The sequence below is a fragment of the Fundulus heteroclitus genome, chromosome 1 (genome assembly GCF_011125445.2).
Source record: "Fundulus heteroclitus isolate FHET01 chromosome 1, MU-UCD_Fhet_4.1, whole genome shotgun sequence".
NCBI classification, from domain to species: domain Eukaryota; kingdom Metazoa; phylum Chordata; class Actinopteri; order Cyprinodontiformes; family Fundulidae; genus Fundulus; species Fundulus heteroclitus.
Genome location: NC_046361.1, coordinates 25,985,733 through 26,006,295, shown reverse-complemented (window position 1 = coordinate 26,006,295; position 20,563 = coordinate 25,985,733). Strand labels below are relative to the sequence as shown.

The 20,563-nt window shown below is 39.6% G+C and overlaps 1 protein-coding gene across 7 annotated transcripts in view; it reads right to left on the bottom strand.

The window, feature by feature from the left end:
• The window catches only part of tmcc1a (transmembrane and coiled-coil domain family 1a), a 63,059-nt gene extending 43,415 nt beyond the window's left edge, over window positions 1-19,644 (bottom strand). The window contains exons 1-4 of one of the 7 annotated variants that reach the window (XM_021317241.2): window positions 19,525-19,644; window positions 18,335-18,509; window positions 2,637-2,686; window positions 1,262-2,170 (exon numbers count right to left, since the gene is read on the bottom strand). In XM_021317241.2, coding sequence (XP_021172916.1) covers window positions 1,262-1,882 — 621 coding nt within the window. In that variant the 5' untranslated portion in view covers window positions 1,883-2,170; window positions 2,637-2,686; window positions 18,335-18,509; window positions 19,525-19,644. The remainder of the gene's footprint in view (window positions 1-1,261; window positions 2,171-2,636; window positions 2,687-18,334; window positions 18,510-19,524) is intronic. The other 6 variants (XM_021317249.2, XM_021317236.2, XM_021317257.2 and 3 more) reach the window with 6 other exon arrangements.
• Window positions 19,645-20,563: the final 919 nt, after the last annotated feature.

Sequence of the window (20,563 nt, the reverse complement as noted above, 5' to 3'; positions counted from 1 at the left end):
TTTTTTTTTACTTTAGAAACTTGTGTTCAAGCAGGAGCTTTGCCATTTCTACTTTTATCTTGGGTTGGCGTCGATGCCTGGATCTGGCGCTCCAAACATAACACCTTCCCTCTTTGGCAAGTTTCAGCTGCGTTCTCAGCTGCTTTGTGCCTCATGCTTTTCACTCAACAAATACAACTATTGTGAGCTGCAAGCCTGGCCACAGTTGAAAAGCTATAATGTATGGTCTTTAATAAATCTGTGTGACCCATGCGCAGAACATCTTGGCACTTTTATCGCTTACAGGTACATCTCAAAAACAGAGAATATTGCGTGAAAGGGCAATATTTTTTGCCAGTTATTTCAGAAAGTGAAACGGTTATTTTATAATGACCATTTTACAGTCTTCCCTATTATTGTGTAGCCTGCTGACCCAAAGTTAAAGACCATTTAAAGCCTTTGCAGGTGTTTTGAGTTAATTAGCTGATAAGGGTGTGACGACACGAGTTTCCCATAATTACATTTTTTACAATATTCTCATTTTCTGAGTCACTGTTTTTTTGTAATTTTGAAGATCATGTTTTACAGAATGAAAACCCAAAATTCAAAGGCTTGGAATATATCACTCAATGTGTAATGATTCTATATAATATATGGGAGTTCTGAGATGACTGGTAAACAGTATTGCATGTTTACACAATATTTTAATCTAATGTACCTGTACATTACATTCACAGTTCTACAAACTTCAGACTAAAGTTCGACAGAGGAAGTAAGCTCCTTCGCCAACCGGAGGGAAACCGGTTGATTCAGATCTCCACCACATCATGCTACAATGGATCTATTCCAAAACAAAATAAACACTCTGAAGTCAAACCTAGCTTTAAAGAGATACGATGGGATAGATTACCATGCTATTTTTTTTCTTTTGTTGTTGTATTTGCAAAAAACCGTGGCAAAACTAAAGTGTCTGGACACGATGAATTATTTTCCAGGCTGGTTACTGTGCTATCTATCTATTTATTTATCTATCTATCTATCTATCTATCTATCTATCTATCTATCTATCTATCTATCTATCTATCTATCATAAAAATAACAAATGCATGGGCACCATTTTTCAGCTAAAACAGCAGGGAAATTCTTGTACATCAGCAGCAAGGTGAACTTCGGCATTTCACTGACAGCTCACTGCCAACAAGCTTGGCACCAGTAAAAAGGGAAGGAGGGACACATTGATGGACCCGCGCTGGGGTGATGATTAATGGCTGCTGTCACTTACTCGGTCTGTCTCCTCTGTAGACTGGTACCCAGACGACAGCACCGCATCCCCGACGGCTGGAGCAGGCGCCGGGCTGCTGGGCGTGGTGTCGGTGGTGGACGAGGAGCGCGGGCGGCTAACGTGCTGCTGTGGGTCGTGGGTGTTGCGTCGCTGTGGAGGCTGAGGGCTGCTTCTCAGAAGGGGGTCCCGGTCTCCGCTCCCAGACCCGGACCCCTTGGTGCGCCGGCTCTGCAGGCTGGTCCCACGCTTGATCATGCCTGCAGCGGCCGAGCCCTGTCCAGCTGCAGAAGAAACCACAGGAGCAGACAGCCGATCAGAGTCAGAAGTGCAGGACCCCAAAACGTCCTGGGGAGAGGAGTGGGAGGTGCCGCCTGCTGACACCACTGAGGAGGATGAGGAGGAGGATGATGAAGGGATGGTGGAGCGAGAGAGGGAGAGGCGTTTACGTGGATTTTGGAAAAGTTGTTTCAATCCCTGACCAAATACCCCCATGCTCTCCTTGGCGCTTTGGCTCATCTTATTCAAAGAAGGCTGTATAGACTGAGATGAGGCCCTCCTCAGCCCTGGGCCTTGTGAGCCCTCTGTTGCTCCACTAGCTGCAGAATTTGAACTTGGGCCCATCTCTTCCAGCTCGCTTTGACTGTTTTCCCCCCTGCTGGATACAGCCCTGCTGAAACCAAATAAATAGCAGAGATGTATCGTCTAATTCCACGGTCTGCTTTCGCCTCGCTCTCTATCTGTAAGGCATGGTGAGGGGCAATGACCCGGAAGGAAGAATAGGGAATGGCAGGACAGTAGGATCAGACATGGGACTGAGATGCAGGATGGGATCAGCTCAGGCGCCTTCAGTGGGATGGATCCAAATTGGTAGCATGCATCTTTGACTCAGGAACAAGCAGCCTTGATGGTCTAGCACACAAAAAGGAGACAGGTGATGAGAGACTTAAATGTATCCTTGATTCAGCGCTCTTAATTTTCCCTGAACTTGAGACCCATTTTATGCAAATAATTGCACTCCTTCAGCATTGAAATACACGTTCCCTTCTCATACACATACAAATAATCTTAGAAAAATGGATTTAAGTAGGGAAGTGAAACAAATGCATTAAGCAGTGTGACATGCTCTCTTAGAAAGCAGGTAAGAATAAGCTAAAAATATAAAAAAAAAAAAAGACAACAAACACTAGATGCTATACTAATCTGCAAGGCCTAAAGCTGAAATTTGTTTCTCTTGTCTGCAACAAATCCAATGAATCAACATCAATGCTGGTTTTCTGAGTATCTGATCCGCCTATTTGACCATGAACCCAAGCAAAGATGGCCTGATAAGAGCAGAAGGAGCAGAAAGGGGGAATAAAACTGAGGAAAAACCCACCTACCATCAGCCCAGCTGTCATCCTTTTATGCTTCACTCTTCTCAAGGACCTGAGGGAGACATGAATTAAGAATAAAGATGAAAAATATCTATAAACAGAATAGTTTCATATAACATTCCAATTGTTGAAGCAATAATTAACCTCAAGATATTTTTTCTTCACAGAAGTCAAGATCAAACAGTTTGTAGGTTAATTCAGTCTCTGACCAACAGCATAAAAGATAGAATAATAAAACTTCAGACTAATTTTCTGGTGATTTACAGTAGAAAATTTGTTTCAAAAAATGTAAAAAATAGAGGAGAAATAAAATTACTATGAAATATTTTCATTTATTGGTGACTTTACATCCAATAATAAATGTACTTGGTGTAGACTGAAGAATTACATATCAGATAATATATATATTGGAGTGAACTGAGAACTTATTTTACTAAAATTATCAAATGTGTTTAAGCATTTTTTGTATTTTACAGGCTCCAGCAGGTGAAGTAAAGGGTGCTGAGAGGGAATGATCTGTTTCAACAAGCAAATCTGGAATAGCTCCATTATAAATTAGTCAATTTCTTTCAACAAGATTGAACATTTCTGCCTGTCTGGCAATACTGATGTTTATTTCTTTTTATTTATTTGTCATTTCTTCTTTCAGTGACAGGCTTCTGCATCCCAGATGTTCAAAGGAGCGCTTCAGCAGATCGTTCCTCTCAGCTTCTGTTATACGTTATAATCTCTGCTGCTCACAACTGACTCAATAACTGTCTACAACATGCCAATTGTTCTGATCTGATCATAAGTCATTTATACCATCTCTTAGATGCTAAGGTATACTTGCACATGCCTTAGCCAGTTCAAATGCTGCTGTACTATGATGCATATTGTATATTATCGCATATGGTTCAATAGATAGGCTGGAACCCCCCCATACTGTTTGATTTGAATAGAGTATGCCACGGTATCAATAATTATGCAATATTTACTCTGGAATTTATTTTACCCTTATTTCTTAGCATGTCTGAAAAGATTCATCCTCTGTTGCTTTAAAACTAACTTCAGATTAGATTACTTTTTTTAATTACTATAAACTGTGTGAAACTGTCTGTGTCTGCCAGAGTCACGGCCAAGTTTCCCCATTGTGGGACAATAAAGGAATTTCTTATCGCATTGCTCTAAAACAAGGGCACTTCCTAGTGCTATTCCCAGATGCCAACGGCTTCCTTCAGCAGGAAATCAACATGCCACGGTCAAATTTCTCAAACTGGTCAAGAACAGCTTTAGAAAGTCAAAAGAGCAAGCACGGTTTACAAATTCTGGACACCGCATGACACTCCACAGAGGTTATGTCCATGCACAGATGAGTCCAGCAGGAGTGCAGAATAATAAGTCAATTGGTAAATGTTATGTTGAAAAACTATTTGCAGTGCTTAAGGAGCTCATTTCCTACACTCAAATGAGTGTAGGATATGGTAGCATTATCAAAAGAGAAGGGTGTCCGCCAAAGAAACACTCAACTGTGCAGTCTCCCTAACACCAAGAACAGTTCACCTTCCTGAATTTGAGTGAAAAGAAAGACACTTTACAAAAAAGGTGCCATCTTCCTTAGGAAGCAGCCTTAAGAGACCACAACTGTTAGACCAGTTGCCTTTGTAACATTGATTGCAGCGTTAATTCTTCTGCATGATGTCTGCAGGGTTATTTTTAAAAACTTGGCCTGAAGTGTGATTTGTCATTTTTTGCACTTTGATTCTTCAATTTTAATCTGTGATGTTGATGAGTGGGTTTCTGCAATTCCTCTGAGGCACTGCCTGATCTGACGTCAGGGCAAACTTGCGACGATGTTATCTCCAGGGCAACTTTTTCTGTCAAAAGTATTTAGATTTAAAACCTCTATAGTGAGCATGAACACATGCAGTAGATCTGACCAACCACTGACAAGACATGCTTTGACCAAGTTCCTTAAAGGCATACTATGCAACATTTTTCAGTTCATTAATGTGTTCCATACCGTTTTGGATGATTAAATGAGTCATTTCAGGTCGAACAAAGGTTTTCTCGGCCGCCCTGGTGGTCTGTGGGGGAAATACCGTACTTGCAATTGAACCGCGTGTTAACGTCAAATAAACATGTAAGCATATAGTTTTTATTATTATTATTATTATTTATTTATTTATTTATTTTAATGTTGGCGAGGCGGCAGCGTGAGTTTAGCGAGGCAGCCGCCTTGCCAAGATAGCGCTGCGGGAAACCCTGATGTTCATACTTTCACTGTGTTAGTCATTGTTTGTACTGCCGTTTTTTCGACTTGTTGTTGCGTTCGCCTGTCTGCTAAACTCAAAACAACCGCGCCTGGCTTGACGGAGAAACCAGAACAGCTGAGCATCTTTACGACTTTACTTTCGCCCTCTGGGGGAAGCCTCGCTGGAAAATCAACCCCAGTTGCATAGTATACCTTTAACCACATCCTTGAGGGACCTTTTAAATTTAGCTAAAGTAACTTCTTTTCCTAAACCAACTACATCCATGAATCTTCCAAACAATTTGTATGACCTTTAGGGTGTTCAAAATAATTATTGAAAACATATTTCTCATATCGTTTAGAAATACAGTAATAAACTTTCAAAATGTTGCATGAAGAGTTGCGTTAACTGGGTTGTTTTAAACCCTGGATGTGAACTGACTTGCCCCCTAACAGATTACATCTTTGAAACGTTGAGCAAGAAAACAGCTGCAGTCAGGAGATAGTTTTATCTACCATGGCAAACATTACATTTTTGATCTATCCCTCTTGTCTAAAGAAGGTTCTGAAGAATTTAATACATTTTTATTATTAGCTGTCTAATATGACCCCATCTGTCACATTTTCACAAGTCCACCCCTGATTGGCTGAACACTCCCTCATGACGGCTCTTGAGACAGCTGACTTTTGATACTTGCAGAGAAATACAGAGCAAAGAAATTCAGCCCAGCCAGCTCAGACTAAAGAGTGATCATCCTTTCTAAATTTGATCTGGATAAATGTTTTTGTTTGCATCGCTCGCTTTGCTACATCTGTCTAAAGTTTGTGTGGTGTTCCTGAAAACAGCTTTGCTAGGTTTTCTTCCACATTCTTGGATGTGTTGATCATCTCTAGTTACTTTAAGAGCTTTTCCTTAGTGTCACATTTGGCTACCTGTTGTTCCAGAATGTGGCTGTGAATCAGCCAACAGGTTGATTCAGAAACACAAATTAGCCAATTCCCTTTCTCCTGTTCTGTCATGCCGATTCTCATGGTGGCTCTCAAATTTAACCTCCTTTTAGTCCTGCTCTCTGGTTTAGTGTTAGATACTGAAACCCTAAATTAAGCCGTAAAGCCCATTTCTTTCAACTCACGAGAGACCAACAAACTTCACTTAAAAAACATAAACCTTTAATAATCCTATACAGTAGTAAGCTTTATTTCTGTTAGTGCCAACAGGTAGCAAAATTAATGTGTACTTGTGTTAATTACCATTTACTTGTAATTAATAATCCTTACTTTATGTATAATTAATGATTATGCATAGATGAATCCCTAATCCCTGAATCAAATGTTACTAAATGTAGCAATGGCATTAAGGATTGAGCTAAAGAAATTTTAATCCAAGAAATAAACTTAAAAAAAAATGTGTCATATAAAAAAAGAATTTGATGCAAATAAAAATGTATTGTTCATGCTAATATTTGACAAATTATGAGACTGTGTCATGTACAATAATTATAATAACCTTGTCCTGTTTTTATCTTACCACTTTTATGCTGTGTTTTATCTGCATTTTGTAAATATGTGTTATTATTATTATTAACAATAACAACAACAACAATACATAGAAATAAGCACATTTTATTACATTAATTTTAATGTTTACTATTCAGGATTTAATGGCTAAAAGTAATTACATTTTCCACTACTGCCTTTTATGAGCTGCCTCCATAAACTCCACACTGTATTATGTTGCTTTTTCTGAGCAATAACGTTAATGATGAAGAAACATTGATGATGCACGTTTGTTTTGTCCATAAAAAAATGCTGGTGTACATTACCTGATGGAGTTTAATAAACCTGCAGTATAATATTGTGACCCCTGTCTTAGTCACAGACCCGTGTGTAGCTATGCCACCCATTAACTGGTAGGGTGACATTGAACAGTGATTCATAATGATTCAACACCCTGCTGTTGTCTCAGAGTTGATGAGTCAAGAGCTAAACCCAAGTTAATCCTGTCCCACAGCTGCAGCTGAACCTGATGTCCTGTCCCGACAGCAGAACCCAACACTCCCCCTCTGTTATAGTAAATCCCCTCCCTCATCCCCAGGCTGATCCCTGCGTTGGATTGGATGTTTTCTCGATTGCCCATGCTTTTGTATATAAACATAATCCTCTTTTGGGAGACTTTAGCCACTAGAACTCATTGTCAGACTTTGTGTGCATGTATAGAAACCTTTGTTCAGTTTAAGCAAGTCTTAAGTGATCCACCTTGACAAATTGATGATGCAACTGAAAAAACACCAGATGGGTTTTAGATGACAAGTGTCCTTTTCTGAACCAAACTGTCATCTCATGACAATCTTACGGCCTACCAGGGACTGACTAATGAAAAAGGCACAGCTGACAACGTCGCATCAGCTCTTGTTCTGCATCGGAATCAGGATTCTGTTCGTATGTTTATAAACGCTAGAAATGTGGAATACTATACCTTTTTCTATGGACAGAGCACAGTAACAAACTACATCTCCTAATAAAGAGACAGTGTTCTGAGAAATTTCACAACAGCGCCAAAGGTAAATCACTAATGGCCACACCAGCAACCTCCAACCTGGAGCTGTATTATCCCAAGTTAATCATTCCAACAAACACAAACGCGTCACTGTCCATAGCTCAAAATCTCATTCCAGTAAACACTCAGCAGACAGTTTCGCAGCAGTCAACCTCTTTGGTCGGGCACAGCGAGAAAAAAGAAGAAAAGTTCTAGCTTTGGAACCGTGAATTCAGAAAGCATTCACAGGGCTTTACTCTTCGCACATTTTGTCATGTTAAAGACTTATTCCAAAAAAAAAAAAAAGGGGTTAATTTCTTCCCTCAAAACTCTACAAACAACATCTAATAATGACCAACGTTTTTCTTAGATCTTTGCAAATTTAATAGAAATAATAAACAATCAAATCACATTATTATAAGTATTTAAACCATTTTCTTCAGTACTTGGTTGACACTTCTCTGGGAGCAATTAAAGCCCCAAGGCTCCTTGAATATGATGCCACATGCTAAGCACAGAACCCTGCAGCTTCATCAAGTTGGATGAGAAACGTCAGTGCTCAGCCAGTTTCTGGTCTCTCAAGAGATCTTCAGTCGGTTTCAAGCACGGGTCACTCAAGACATTGTCCTGAGGTCACATACATACATATGTACATACATTGGCTGTATGCTCGGGGTCATTGTTCTGCTAAAAGATGGACCGTCGACCCAGTCGGAGGGCAAGAGCGCTCTGGAGAAGAATTTGTGTATAGCATTCATCTTTCCCTCTATCGTTACTAATCTCCCGGTTCCTGCAGCTGAAAAACATCCCCAAACCAGGCGGTGCCTAGTTTCCTCCTAATCACGCCTGGCATTCATGCCAAATAGTTCAATCTTTTTCTGATCAGACCAGAGAACTTTTCTCACGGTGTAAGAATCCTCAAGGTGTTCTAGCCTTCAGACTTAAACCAAAAAGCAGAATCTGCAGATACTCTTAAAAATAGATATTAACACACCCACCTCATTCAATCCGACTGCATTTAAACTATCTGGCAAATAAGGCTGGCCATACATTTCCGTCTGTTGATGTACAAAGCTAAGACGCATTACCCAAAAAAATCTTGCAAAGCAAATCGGTTCTACAAGGCATTGGCTCAGGAAAGCTGAGTGCATACCAGATTTTAGATTTTCGTTCATAAACTATCTCAAGAACCATGTATCATTTAAATTCTACTTTACAATTATGCATTATTTTGTGTTGGTCAAACATATAAAATAGCCATTAAATACATCGAGATCTGTGGTTGCAATGTGAGAAAATGTGAACAAGTTCTAGGGGTTTGAATGCTTTTGCAAGGCACTGTCTATTGAGGGGGAAAACAAAGACTTGACTCAGTTTTGTTCTTTTTAATCTAGAAATAATAGAAATGGAAATATAGAAATATCCATCAGCTTTCTCTTCAGGCAAAATAATTTGCTGAATTAAAAACAAATTAAAACGGGACATTAAGCTACTGGTGGAGTTCGAAGAGAGAACAAGTGAGGAAGACCTTTTGTGTCCAGGTAAAATGTAAAAACAGATTACCCTCAGATTTTTGCATGTCAACTTCATCTCAAGCACAATGCTGGCCTTTTTCTTGTCAGTTCTATAAAATGCATCTTTTGTCGAGGTACAAAAACACGAAAAGGAAAAAATAAACCGAACCAACTGGCCATGGACAACCCAACACAGAGGTCAGTGTGGCCTGGTCTCTGTGACCCTTTAGAAAACATGCTGCTGGTATTTGCTGAATATACAGCCAGTTAGCTGAAAATATGGATGCAGCCTAAACAAGCCAGAGCAGTGTTTCCAGAAGAGTCTGCAAGCTGGCGTGGGATAGGCGTCTCTTTGTTTCCTGCGAGCCCCACACAGACCCATCGCTGCTCTTTGTCCGGTGCCTCTTTCACTGACAGACACACATCAATAAGAGCGGAATGAGGCCAGAGAGTTCGGTCGGCTGCTTGTGTGTTCACCGCAAGCACCGATGCGTTTGTGTCAAACCCGGCACAGAAAGCAGTCACTACAACCAAAACGAAAACAAAAACAACAACATCATTCCATTGTGCGTGTATGTGTGCCTATATATGCGAGTTTCTGTGCGCGCAATCTATGACCAGTGGAAACTGCAACATATCTCATTCAGCAGCCCTGCAGAACAACAGCGCTGTCAGGAAACAGGAACAATCGTTATTGTATTACCGCGTGTGTATGCGGGGCTCAGGGGCAGATAATGGCACAGTTGTGCCAGCTGTGACAGTGCAGGAGATGACTTCAGCACGGCGCGATAAGAGACGCGACTCTTTGTATCAAATGGTGACGCGCAGTAAACGAGACAAGGGAGGCAGGGGCGGTACAAAGGGAGTGAAAGAGGCCACATGAATCAAAAAGGTATCTGATGGTCCGCGATGTGTTTCGCCTGGCCGTATCGGGTTCGACCCGGCCAGCCGGCCCACGGCGCGTCCAAAGGAGGAGGCGTGCAGCAGGTAGTTGGCTGTAAATGGCAGACGCCTCGGGCCATTGTCTGATTAAACCCACAGGGGGGCTGATGATGCAAAAGTTGGGCTCAGCTTTCAAGGAACAGAATAAACTAAAGCTGCTATAGCTGACTGAGAGGTTTCTTACCATGCGGGGTGAGAAACCTTTAAAATCTTCTGGGTTTCACCACTTAAAACCACATTAAAACATATGTTTTACTATTCTTATTGCTGTTCATTTTATGAGTTTTAGAATATACGCACACACATTTTTATTTAATTATATCTAGTTAATGTCTTTGCTTAGTCTTACACATAATTTCACCTTTCATTCTTCAGCGTGTACTCGTTAATAATTGCCAGGAGAAATTATGCCGTTTCCACTTTAAAATCTCTGCTCAGGTCCGGCCTAAACTGACACAGCCTGTTTTGGAAGGAGGGTTAACCCTTGTTGAAATACGTTTTTTTTTTTTTTTTTTTTTAACTTAGTTTGTTTCTGTTTTTAGTTTTGTAAAACACCGTCACATAAATCAGTATGGAGGGTGCTTTCCAAATCAAGTGGGGTGGATTTTTCACACTGAAACCTATTGTGGGTTAAGTGTCTTTAGTGGAAACAAAATCAAAACATAAATACAAGAGAGACACTTTCACTGGGGATATTAATAGCAGCACATGCGGTGCTTGGTGTGAAGCGTGAGTCATTTCAGACTGACAAACCTGGCAGGACCTGTACAGTGGGGAGCTGTTAATATTGATCCGCTGTGGTTGTAAATCGCTGCAAACACCGTCTAATGCCTGAGATGTAGGTGTGTGGCAGCGCGGCATATTGGATAAACCTAGACAAGACAAAGAACGAGTGATGGGCAGAATGCAGGTTTATCATGTTCAAGGAAAAGGCTTTGTGTTTACCAGAGAGGTGTTGTTTAAAGAGCGCCTTCGTATCTGTATTCAACACGACAGCTGGTGGTCTAGTAAATAATTTAGAACCCTCAAGGTACAGCTACAGCTACAAAAACAGCAACACAAGCTAACTAGGTCCAACTAGTGAAAGCACTGGGGAGCTCCTTACCTCACCTACTAGCATGTTGGGTTTTTTCAGTGATTAACAGATTGGGCCGACTCTGTTAAACATGCTAAGCTGTCAGAAGCGTCCCACTTAGTGACCTAATGGTTGTTTAACAGAGGTGATCCGGCTCATATTCCAGCAGGTCTGGGGGAGCATAGTTAGCTGTCAACGGACTGGAAACCACCTACACACCAGCTGAAATCTCACACCACAAACTGCATTAAAGGCACACCGCTACGGAGAATGGGTAAAGTGAGCCCCGTCGTGATCTATGGTGACTTGACACAACATATGGGAGGGGGGGGGGGGGGGGGGGGGGGGCTGCCAGGTCATCAGGCCAAGAAGCATTTGACTCTTGGTGCTTCCAAGATACGAGAAGAACTTTATACAGTCAACCAAACACATTATCATTTGGGTCATTGACATGGGAGGCAGATTACTTTCTGAATTTATCATGTCCTCTTTTAAGCAATGTAATTTCATGCAATTCATTTTAAGCTATTTAATTTGTTTATGTAAACATTTGCGTAATTATACTCTCTACCACAAACTATTTAGTTTCAATACAGTTTTACTATAATAAACAAAAATGTTAGTATTTTTGCCTCTTGACACATCCAACCTCCAAAAGTGTCAGGTGGTGAAACTGTCCAAGCAAATGAACACATTGCTATGTAGAAGAAAGACAGTGCTGTAATGGTAACTTGAAAATAAAAAACTGTGACATGATCTTATTTTTGAAAGCTTTCAGAGAAAACAAACTGAACAAAAAGTTTTCCCTTTATAGTCCCACATAGGGGTAATCTTGTCTCTGTGTTTAATCCATCCCTTAGGGAGCAATGGGCTGCCACACTGAGTGGCACCTGGCAATCTGGGGCTAAGGGTCCATGGTGGCAGCCTGCGGGGATCAAACTGGGTCCTTGCAGGCTTCTCAGAACCCAAGAGCGCAGCTTTAACCACTAAACCACCACTCCCTCCCAGAAAATGTTTTTTTTTTTTTTTAAATCTTTAAAATTGTAAGAAAAAAAATAATAAAAACTTAACACTTTAAAGTTTCTGCATTTTCTCTTAAAAAGTGTCTAGTTACCACACATTCTGCATTCAAAGATAAGATTTACATTTACAAATATGGACAAATATAGACAAAATATGGACACATTCTCGGCTGTTTTAGTAACTCCTCTGTCTGAGGCAGGTTTAACCAGACACACTGGATGTCAGTGCATGTAAGCTCTACTCTTCACCCCCAAGGCCCGTAGTTGGTTCAACAGTTACTGCTGCTCAAACATTAGGGCTGTACATTTTTGCCAAAAATCTAAATTGTGATGTATTTCAACCATAATTGTGATTGTGAAATAATTTAGACTTTTCTCTGCATTAACCACAACCAACAAAAAAAAAAAAAAGCCCTATTAAGATGGTTGTAAACAAGGACTATTTAAACAAAAGACATTTAACTGTTTTTATTTATCAGAATATTATTATTCAAGAGAATAGCTTTTAATCGAGTTGGACATCAATCCTTGTTGAACATAAAGTGCAAAGTGCAACCAGCAAACAAGTCTGTGTATTAAACAGTTTGACCTGTACTTAATGCTATGGTGAGGTTCCTTAAACTTTATGGTAAAAAAAAAAAAAAAAGTATGATTATATAAACTCTGAAACTAGATTAGCTCATTGCTACAATTCTCTTCCCTTCCATGTGGAGGCAAACCCACTTTAAACATATCACCACCGAAAGGATGTGTCTTATCCATTAATTGTTACATAACCAAAAATTGCAGCCCTCTGCGATTTGGAAATTGTGTTTTTTAAAGTTTCGATTATATTGCAAATGTGATTAATTGCCCAGCCCTACATATGATGGCAAAAATAAAACCCGCTGTTCTGCTTCCACTCAGAAACGTGTTTAAAAGTTAAAGAACAGCCTAACTGGAGCTCAACATTATCTTGTAAAAACACTTAATATTGGGACATTGGATTTCTCCTCCATAGTTATTAGTTAATGTATTTTAAGATCTCTTAATAGCCAAAAAAAATAAACAAGAAAAATATTACAGAAGATCAAGTTTTCTTTTAACGTTGATTGCAATCCATTTAACACCAAAAACTAGGGCTTCAGCCCTGCCTTGAAGTGCAAACTCTTGAGATGCTGAGCTTCCTCTGGCTGTTTTCTGTTGGAAGGGATCAGAGGGAGGCCGGCAGCTTGTTGCCACGAGAAACCACAGCCTTTATGAAGGAATTTCACCTTCTCCCGAAAACTGTGGGAGTAAGTTACACTGGAGGAGAAAACGCCAGAAACAGACTTGGGGAGGAAAAAAAGTAAGTACCCCCTGCCATTCATATAAGTTTAAGGTTAGGACCTAAATGCATATGACCACATTTTAGATATTTTGTTCAACCTTAAATGTAACTTTACATAAAAAAATATGGCACATTAGCTTGTGTCATTTTCCTATTTACCAGTAATTTACAAATTAACACACAGATGCAGAGTATGAAAAAAAAATCTGGTCTTGAATATACTGTATCTTTTGACCAACATGAACCAAGGAGTAAACATTACCATCTGTAGCCGCAAGAGGGCGCTCTAGGCTTGTGAAAACTATATGCTGCTCTTGTACCACCTCAAAATTAAATGAAACATTAACTTATAAACAGCAAAGACAGAACACATGTTTGTATGTTGTCTGGGTTTCCCCAACAGAACCTAGTTACTGGGCTGTCCGTGAAGCCAATAACAGCTATGCTAGCTTACAGGTCAGATGTCGGGGCGGTTTACAACTTCGCTGATGCTACACGTGAACTTTATGTTGTTCTGAAATATTCATGTCGTACTGTTAGCTTAGCACGTAGCATTGTTACGCTCACGGTCTAATTTCAGCGTAACTTTGACAATTTTCAGAGTAACGAGCCGTTACACTGAAATGTGCTGGCAGGAGCCTTCATGGTTGGTGTTGCTGGCTTGTTATGCTAAATTAGCCCATTCAGCCTCCCAGGTCTGTGTCATATTATTCAGCCGGTTGTGGATGCAGCTGTGTAACCGAATAAATTGTCTTACCAGATTAAATGTCAGTTTTTAGACTTGGATTGTATGAAATAAATTTCTAAATGTATGCGACTTATATTAAGTTTTTTCCTCTTTGTGACACATTTTTTGACTGACTTATATTCTGGAGCGACTTATAGTCCGAAAAACACGGTATATATGCCTTTTCAACATTTTCAAAGTTTGTAAAACTATAACCATATAATTTAGTTTGATGTGTTTGTACAGTTCATTGCACTAAACCCTTTAAAATATGCTTTTTTTTCTCCCCATACGTTTTGATTTCCTTATATAGTTATTGTCAGGGGTCATCCTGCTACTCATTGGGATCCTGTCAGTGTAACGTCCATTTGAGGTGTATCGCTTACATATTGTCCATGCACTCACAGGTTAGAAAGCTTATTTATTCTTGGGAACAATGAAAAATAATAGTTTCGCTTAATTGTATGGGTTGTCACAAGAGCATTTTGTCTTCTTCTAGTCCATCAAAAACAGCATGACCAAAGTTGACCTTTCCCTCTCTGATTTGACAATGAACTCCTCTGTACACCAAAGTATGCTAAAGCCAAATGTAGGACCATTTGAACACAAGCTGTAGCTTGGATGAAACTGGGTCATGAAACAGAACATTTATCTCAAGCGCAGCAGCAAATCCACAACAGAAGGGCCAAGATGAAAAGAATCAAAAGGGTTGCGGTTCTCCATTTAGGGCCCAAATGGAAGGGAAATGTGGTGTGAAATAAAGATGGCTATATATAAATAAATGCGCACAAACCCAAAGGAAATGAAGAAACAATGAAAAGACATTGGCCAAAGCTCCTTCGCAGCAATGTGGGAAGCTAATGAGGTAAAAAATGAGGTATTACTTCATTATTACTAAATGTTGCTCTAGAGCTACTAAAACTATGGGCTGTCCACTTTTTTATTAAACACAGAGCTTCTGCATTCACAGTCACGGTAAAAAGAAATTACAAGTAAAAGATATTTAACTCTGTTATTCAAAGTTATTCAACTCTGACCTCAAGCTTGTAACCATGTAAAAATGTCAAAACACACACAGCACATCGCTGTTTAAAATACAAAGTGAGGACCGTAACTTGACTTCCATAGATTTTCATTCCAAAAAAAGGTCCTCACTTAACCTCAAAGTCCTTACTTTACTAATAAAACGAGCAAGAAATGGTCTCGCTCAGCTGCAAGTACAACAATGTACACGCGTATACACAATATACTGGCAGATTGCTACTCTAGAGGAAACAAGTGTTTTAACACACTGCCAAGAACAAAAGAAATCAGCAATGACCTTACAGCAACAACTGCTGCTGCCAATCAAATTGAGAAGCGAGATAATTTGAACTGCAATGATCTCATGAGTAGAAATATTAAAATCAACCTATACATGGAACGATAATGTCATCTTTCAGTGACTGAAAGGGGTCTAAGTCTTAACTGATTGAACCTTAGTGAGCATTGGCACCTCATCACAGTTTACAAATCTGGTGCCGGCAATAATGTGATTACATTAAACCTCTGAAACATTGCGGTGTTTTAAATAGGCAGCGACTTTATCAGTATCGGCGGATCTTAGTCATCCTTTTACATATCAGTATCGGTCCCATAGGTAAAACTGGGCTGATGTTTATTTCCATCTTGTTGCCGTTTGTGTATGCGTTTCAGGAAGTTGGGGGATTGGCCATGTGGTATTTGTTCACTGCCAGTGATGCATTGACAAGAGGATTGTGGGTAGTTTAACTGAAGCAGAGAATAATGTCAGCGGTCTGGTTGTTGTTTCACGGTGTCAAAAGGGTAGCAAAATATCTTCAAATATATCTGTAAATATGAGTATTGGCTCAGAGTTTCATGTAGGTGCATCCCTAATCTGCAACATCCACAAAGAATTATTGCCTAGCCACTTATTGTACATAACCACCAGACAATGTAAAACCCAAACAAAAACGGTTTCACACTAAACAGTGTATAAAAATAATTATACATCAAAACATTTTCAGCGTGAAGCGCAGACAAGCCCGTTCATGACAGCATGAACTATTGTTTACTCATAGAGCACCTTTAAAGGCAAAAGATGCTACACACTTCCAGGTAAGCTAGCTAAACGAAGGATACGTCACTGTTCTTGTAATTACAAGAAAAGCAAATCAGTCTATTTGGGAATATTTTCAGTCAGTGTCATAGAGTCAGTGTGAAAACTGTAGGAATACAACCCTTCCCTCTAATGAATACATTTTAAAACTCTACTTGAGAAGCAAAAATTACCATTCACACTATTCCTATGGTTGTAAGTCCTTTTTAGAGGATGCCAGAGAAAGTTCAGCAGCTGTAATGGAGCAAAACGGCGGCGCTCTCAGTCCTCTTCCACCTGTTGCTGTGCACTGCTGTACAGATGGCTAAAATAAGGTTACTACCCTTTGCCTTCTCTAACAAGCATGCCAAATTGGACTGTATAATTGGGCGGACGCTACGTGGAACAGGTTTGTAAAACAAGTGACTGCTGGTGGCCTACTAAGGCCAAAAGGGCAACATCCTCTTATTTTAGAAGTGTTAAGTGTTACTCTATAAAAAGCAGAATAGAACGGTCACTTGACACAAACTACATTTAGTGGCTGTATGGCAAAGGCTGTCCTGTTTCTGCAGAACTAGGGATATTTGTTACCATTCTGTTTTAAATCTAAACATCATGTTATACATTGTTGTAACAAACTACTGTGTTGTGAAGTTCAGGTATGTTTACTTTTTATTATCACAGCTGCAGAATTTCCTGCCAGCACAAGCCAACTTTCAAGTTATTAGACTTATATTGTTTCTACAGCATCTATATGAAAACCATGTAAAACAAAAAATAAAACTAGTTTCTTTTCCTCTCCTATCAAAATATCGAAGATACTAACAAGATCTAGTTTTTTCCAATCCAATTCAAAACCTATGCTAAGTGCATCAGCCGAAACCCGATACCGATCCGATACTACCGTTGAATGAATAAACTGTGTACCTTGCCAAGGGAGTGAAGTTATCAGGGTTGAAATAAACATTGTTTAAAAAAGTTCTGCATGTTCTGAATCTTTAGCATGGTGCTTATTTAAGTTTGTGGTGTTGAATTTACCAAACTTATCACACCCCTCGCAACTTCCGCATTGCAGATGCTGCCTGTTGCAGTCAGACTTGCTGGCGTATTAAGTTTGAATCGCTGCCAAACAGCAGACTTGGCTCGGTCCGGCACTTACTCCATGTTGCTCTGTTTGCTCATCACTAGCTGCTGTGCGTAACCTCCGTTGCAAACATAACATAAAAGTGACTAGATCGCTGTAACCGTATTGCTGTGTATGAAAATATAAATGACTGGATCGGAAACCTGGATCGGCATCAATCATCCGATATCCCATCAAGCTGATTAGTCAATATTCGAGTCGATATCCGATATGGGTATCGGATCGGTGCATCTCTACTAACAACAATTTTCTCAACGAATAACATTAAAACTCTGGTTGTATTCTTTCATTTTTATTGTTTTGAGTTTATTTTTATTCTGATAAGTTCATTTTCTGTTGCTCTAGAACTACCTTTAGATTAAATTTCTAGTTCTTGTCATTACTGATTTAGTGTGAAACTGTTTTTTTTTGTCGTTTTTTTTCTCTTTTTGCCACCGTCACGTCTGTATTTCCCCATTGTGGGACAATAAAGGAGTTTCTCATCTTATCTCATCTTAATAGCAAAGCCATTGCGTTAGTGGCTTTCCAACAGCTAATTTCGTAAGTAAGTTGTTTTGATTCAGTGTCAGAATCGTTATGAGGAACACGGCCTGGCTCTACTTTGTGAACTAACCAAGGCTTCAGGAGGCCAAATTACACTGCAGTACTCTCAATAAGCTGAGCACATATCTGAGGATGAAGCAACTCCCCTCTTCACGAGCCGCAGAGTTCGATCTTGTATGCGTCATGGTCACGACCTCGAACACAAAGACGCAAACCAAATTACGCTTCTACAAAGACCTTCAATTCTGCGCCCAGACCCGAGAAAGGATGGAACAACGTGAGTGCAGCACGAACAGGACGAGGAGGAGGAGGAGGAGGAGGAGGAGGGGAGGGGCAGCCTCATCATGGTGGTCTGACCATCCGAGTGAGACGTGAATCGCTGTGCTGTGTTAGCGGTGCCCTGAAGGGGCAGGCACGCTCTCAGCCACTTAGCAGAGGAAGCCGAACAGATACCGGGATGCATCATGCCATGTCAGACTCTTCCAGGCCGCTACAGCTCTGCACGGATGGAAACAGTTATCAGAATGTATGAGTGGAGTGAGAGGGTGGGAACCAACCTTCAGTCCCATCATAACGCGGCAGCGGAGCTCAGTCTTTGCAGAGGAGATGACAAGCTGCCTTCAACCACCAGCAAGAGAAAAAGGGAGGCGAAATCTGTAATCCTCCACATCTGCCTTCCTTAATGCCTTTTTTAGTGTGCATCTCTGTTTCCTTGACAATGATAATAAAAAGCTAAAGGGAAAAAAAAAAAAACAATAGCCTTCAGATACAATGAGGCCACAGGCTCATCAGATTATAACATTAACCGGGGTGCATTTACCTGTGGAAGATTATTTTAATAATCTGGCTGCTTGACAAGGCCCTTAATAGCCTCTGTCATGACAAATCACTTAGTAGCATTAAGGTGATTGAAAACAAAGAAAAATCTCTCATGTTTCTCTATAATATGTCAAACGATAGATAGATAGATAGATAGATAGATAGATAGATAGATAGATAGATAGATAGATAGATAGATAGATAGATAGATAGATAGATAGATAATGTACATGGTCATATTCAATAAGTTTCAATATTATTGAAAAGTTAATTTATTTAATTAAGTCACTGTTAAATTACTAACTACTAAAATATGTTTTAAAGGCTTTATTTATGTTATGATTATTTTCCCCACCTCTAACTAACAACAATCAATAAAAAGCAACATGTTTCATGCAAAAAATAAGTTTAATACCGGCTCAATGGTTGTTGTTTTTTTTCTCCGGTACTTTTGATATGAAAAACAAGCCTCGTAGAAATGCATTTTCTAATTTACTGCATGGGGCTGTATAATAGGGTTACTGTAACGACAGGGCATGGCCATTATGACATAAGTCCCAAAATTCACGGCTGAGTAACACAAAAGTACTTTCTGTTCCACGCAAATAAAATTATAGAATACGGGACTTGGTGTAATCGGTGGAAACACACACAGCAAAAATAAAAGTAGATAAAAATCGTTAAAATATCCGTTCCGCTCCATTCAAGCGCGGTTTTGACAGCAGCTTCTGTCATTTAGCGGACTCAGGTTGACAGTCCCGTTAGTGGCATTGCACAGAGCTGCTGAAATACGGTAAATTATCTACACAGACAGCGTGACAGACAGAGGCTCAACAGGCGTCACAAACACGCACAAACCGGCGGGCGAAAAAAACAGCCTCCTGAAATGACACGAAAACACTGAAAGGTGGAAATTAGAAACACTTACCATGAGTGATACCAAACTGTCGGAGCCTGACAGACGTCAAGCGAGCTACACCCCTCCTCTGAAAACACACCATGGCACGGGCCGCCCCCTCCCTCCTTACCCAAAAACACGATCTGACGTCGCGACGTAAAGCGCAACCAAAGATTGTGTGCTAGAGAAGATGGCTCACTCACCTTTTAAAACCTGAGAAGTACACTTCCCCGTCTGCAACCTTTGGCTCCTTACACCTTCAGCTTTGGCTCTTAAAAACTTAGACCAAAAATGCGGGGCGGGGGGAGAATAAATTGGTAATTTTTTTATTTTTATTTATTTATTTATTTTATTTTATTTATTTATTTTCCCCAGTGTCCTGTCTAGCAATGTGGCAATAAGAATTGATGTTTTAACGCCAAATACAGCTCGACAGATTTTGCTTTCACAAGTCAATGTTTCTAAATGTAAAGGTAATTTAAAATAGCTAATTTTAGGGTGCATTTAGTTCTGTAATATATGCATAACATTTCCTGAAAGAAAGAAACTAATAGTGTGTAGAATATTTTACTATAGATAAATAAAGTATCTTTTTGTCAATAGGTTGCAAACGACTTGTTTCTTCATCACTTTGATGTCATTTACTATAAAAATCCAATGTCCAATTGAAAAAATGTATTAAACCTAAACATAAAAATAATGTTGGTTAAATAATAACTGTTGATCTTTAATTAAAAAAAATGTAAACAAATGTCCTATAGTATTCCAAAAAAACAAGCTATTGTTTTTTTGTAAGAGATGTGTAACTTTTGTGGCTCTTAACTAAATTTGTTTAGCTGGACCGAGGACAAAAATGGCTCCGCGGGTTGTAAAGGTTGCTGACCCCTGGTCTAGCTTAATGATTTACAGATGTATGCATCCTAGTAATTTTAAATATAATAGAAATGTATATTTATTTAAATTAATACTTTCAAACAGGAAAGGGATATGCAGTATTTATTGTTCAAGGCATCTAATATTTTTTTTTATGTCGAAATGTCAGCCTTCTGAAGGTATTGCCATGTTTTGT